The sequence below is a fragment of the Daucus carota genome, chromosome 9 (assembly GCF_001625215.2).
Source record: "Daucus carota subsp. sativus chromosome 9, DH1 v3.0, whole genome shotgun sequence".
NCBI classification, from domain to species: domain Eukaryota; kingdom Viridiplantae; phylum Streptophyta; class Magnoliopsida; order Apiales; family Apiaceae; genus Daucus; species Daucus carota.
In genome coordinates, this window is record NC_030389.2 from 18,294,767 (window position 1) to 18,298,742 (window position 3,976).

The 3,976-nt window shown below is 37.6% G+C and overlaps 1 protein-coding gene across 1 annotated transcript; it reads right to left on the bottom strand.

Moving 5' to 3' along the window:
- Window positions 1-2,114: 2,114 nt before the first annotated feature.
- Window positions 2,115-2,726, bottom strand: LOC135149452 (uncharacterized). Its single transcript, XM_064085180.1, has one exon. It carries the CDS (start codon window positions 2,724-2,726, stop codon window positions 2,115-2,117), a length of 612 nt encoding a protein of 203 aa, XP_063941250.1.
- Between the last annotated feature and the right edge of the window lie 1,250 nt (window positions 2,727-3,976).

A 3,976-nucleotide genomic window follows, 5' to 3' on the forward strand; every position in this document is an offset into this window, starting at 1 on the left:
TTGAAGTTGAAAACAAGTTGTAGCTTCATTTTCGGTTGTTTCAAATTGGAATCAACTTGTAGTTTTCATTCTTGGCTCGTTTGAGCCCAGAAACAACTTGTAGCTTCACTATTGACTGGATTGAAGTTGGAAACAATTTTAGCTTCATTCCGGACTCGTTTGAAGTTGAAAACAACTTGTAGCGTTATTCTGGACTCATGGAAGTTGAAAACAACTTTAGCTGGTTTTCGGTTGTTTGATATTGGAATCAACTTGTAGTTTCATTCTTGACTCGTTTTGAGCCTAAAAACAATTTGTAGCTTCACTATTGACTAATTGAAGTTGAAAACAATTTTTAGCTTCATTCCGGACTCGTTTGAAGTTGAAAATAACTTGTAGCTTCATTTTCGGCTGTTTGAAATTGAATCAACTTGTAGTTGCATTCTTGACTCGTTTGAGCCCGGAAACAACTTGTAGCTTCATTATTGACTAGATTGAAGTTGGAAACATTTTTAGCTTCATTCTGGACTCGTTTGAAGTTGAAAACAACTTGTAGCTTCATTTCGATTGTTTGAAATTGGAATCAACTTGTACTTTCATTCTTGACTCGTTTGAGCCTGGGAAACAACTTGTAGCTTCATTATTGACTAGATTGAAGTTGGAAACAATTTTTAGCTTCATTCCGGTCTCGTTTGAAGTTGAAAACAACTTGTAGCTTCATTTTCGGTTGTTTGAAATTGGAATCAACTTGTAGTTTCATTCTTCACTCGTTTGAGCCCGGAAACAACTTGTAGCTTCACTATTGACTAGATTAAAGTTGGAAACAATTTTTAGCTTCATTCCGGACTCGTTTTGAAGTTGAAAACAACTTGTAGTTTCATATTCGGTTGTTTGAAATTGGAATCAACTTGTAATTTCATTCTTGACGCGTTTGAGCTCGGAAACAACTTGTAGCTTCATTATTGACTATATTGAAGTTGAAAACAACTTGTAGCTTCATTCCATACTCGTTTGAAGTTGAAAACAACTTGTAGCTTCATTTTCGGTTGTTTGAAATTGGAATCAACTTGTACTTTCATTCTTGACTCGTTTGAGCCCGGAAACAACTTGTACCTTTATTATTGACTAGATTGAAGTTGGAAACAACTTGTAACTTCATTTTCAGTTGTTTGAAATTGGAATCAACTTGTAGTTTCATTCTTCACTCGTTTGAGGCCGGAAACAACTTGTAGCTTCACTATTGACTAGATTAAAGTTGAAACAATTTTTAGCTTCATTCCGGACTCGTTTGAAGTTGAAAACAACTTGTAGGTTCATATTCGGTTGTTTGAAATTGGAATCAACTTGTAGTTTCATTCTTGACTCGTTTGAGCGCGGAAACAACTTGTAGCTTCATTATTGACTATATTGAAGTTGAAAACAACTTGTAGCTTCATTCCATACTCGTTTGAAGTTGAAAACAACTTGTAGCTTCATTTTCGGTTGTTTGAAATTGGAATCAACTTGTACTTTCATTCTTGACTCGTTTGAGCCCGGAAACAATTTGTAGCTTCATTATTGACTAGATTGAAGTTGGAAACAACTTGTAGCTTCATCCCATGCTCGTTTGAAGTTGAAAACAAGTTGTAGCTTCATTTTCGGTTGTTTAAAATTGGAATCAACTTGTAGTTTCATTTTTTTTTTGCTAAATAAAGATTTTATAAAAGGAAAAAGATTACAATTCTAGGGGCATACCCCGCGATAGGAAAAGCCAAGAGCGAACAAGGCCAAACAAACAAGAAAAGAAAATACAAAAGGTTTTCAACCAGGCATACAAACGGTCATAAAACAGGACCCACCAAACTAATACCTCCAAACTAACAGTTCAGAAATAAAGCTAAGCAAAGAGATGTCCAAGCGCGTAGCTTTAATAAAAGCATCACATGAGAACAATCTATTTTTCATCATCTCGTGGATTTTCCTAATGATAACAGGCGGCGAATAAACACCAGGAGAATGCAAACGACAATTCCTCTCCATCCAAACATAATAAAAAGTGGCAGAGATAAATAAATAGGCAATGTGAGTGCGAACCGAATCTGCAATAGATGTAAGGACACTTCCCGTGCAAATATCATTCCATGAAGTAGAGACATTCATGGGGCACGCATTAAGAATAGACCTTGTGTAAACACAGTCGCAGAAAAGATGCTTGTGAGTTTCATTGGTTGTCCACAGAGAACGCAAACTTGACAAACATTCATGCTAAAGTTCTGCATCCTGTCCTTAGTAAGAAGTCTTTCCCGCATAATAAGCCAAGAGATGAGAGCAAACTTAGCAACTCTGAACTTGCTCCAAACAAACGGTAACCACAAGGGGGGAATACAACGGCTGCGAATAGAATGATAAATGGCAGAAATATTGACTATTCTACCACCTCCATTATCCCAGACTAGACGATCAAAACCCCGAATCGAAATATTGTCACAGAAAGTACGAAGATCACGCACTGGTTGGTAATTACTAACACCCAAAACCCATACACCATCATTTTGAATACTACCAATAGTCGCCAACGATTGTGAATTGAGAGCAGAAATTATAGAAGCATCAAACTGATGTAGCAGAGGTTTACTGTTAATCCACGGGTCATGCCATAAAAGAAAACCAGAATCATTGCCAGGAATATATTTGATGAACTCAGCAGCTTTAGAACGACAATTTAGAATATTTCTCCATACCCAAGAGCTCTTCTCAGGAACCGACATAGTCCAAAACCCTTTGCACTTAAGTTCATAACAATAAATCCAGTTAATCCACAAGGATTAAGCTTTAGAAATAATCCTCCATAACTGAAAAATGGCAGCAGCTTCATTCCAAGTAGAAAAATTAGAGACACCCAAACCTCCTTCGTCTTTCGGAAAACAACAATCTTTCCAAGCAATCTTGTGAACACACCTGGTTGTTAAGTTACCAGCCCAAAGAAATCTTGACAATATACTATTAATTTTCTTTACTACCAAAACAGGCAGAAAAAGAAGCATGCGAGCCCAATAACTATGAAAAGCTCCCAGAATGGAGGTGATAAGCTGAAGACGCCCCGCTTGGCTAATACATCTATTAGTCCACATCTCAATTCGACTACAAATTCTGTGAATTAGAGGCTGACAATCTCTTGCAGATAATCTCTTGGTCAGAAGAGGCACACCTAGATAAGTAATTGGTAGCTGTCCCTCGGCAAAACCAGAATGCATCAAGACCGCCAACCTAACATCAACAGACACATTCCCAAAGAAAGCATGGCATTTCTCAGGGTTAAGATTCAGTCCAGAGACGGAGGAGAACAATCTGACAGCATCAATCAACACTTTAAAGACTGTAAATCACCTTTACAGAAAACCAATAAGTCATCAGCGAACACAAGATGAGTTAAATTCAGTTTACTACATCTCCAATGGTAAGAGAAGCTGCTGCCTTCCATAACTTTTGCAAAACAGATGTTAAGAACTTCCATTGCTAAAACAAAGAGATAAGGACTAATAGGGTCTCCCTGCCGAAGGCCAGACTTAGCAGAAAAATATCCCTCGAGAGCACCATTCACTTTAACAGAATGCATACATGAAGTAACACAAACACGAATCCAGTTGATAAACAAACTCGAGAAGTTCATGGCAGCCAAAACATTGAAAATAAAAGACCAATTTAAGGTGTCAAAAGCCTTCCTAATGTCAAGCTTGCAAGCAATACGAGAAGGACCCGATTGAAGATGGTAATCTCGACATAAAGATTGAGCTAGGAAGACATTATCTCCAAGACATCTTCCAGGAACAAATGCGGTCTGATTTAAAGAAACAAGAGATGGCATTACTGAAGACATTCGATGAGCAATCATCTTTCCAATACACTTATAAATTGCATTACAGCATGAAATGGGGCGAAAATGTCTCATGTGGGTGGCATTGGATACCTTCGGAATAAGAGCAATAGCTGAGGAGTTTATTATTCTGGGAAGCTGACC

Coding starts and splice junctions, on each gene's coding strand:
- LOC135149452 (XM_064085180.1), bottom strand. CDS start 2,726: ATGTCGGTTCCTGAGAAGAGCTCTTGGGTATGGAGAAATATTCTAAAT.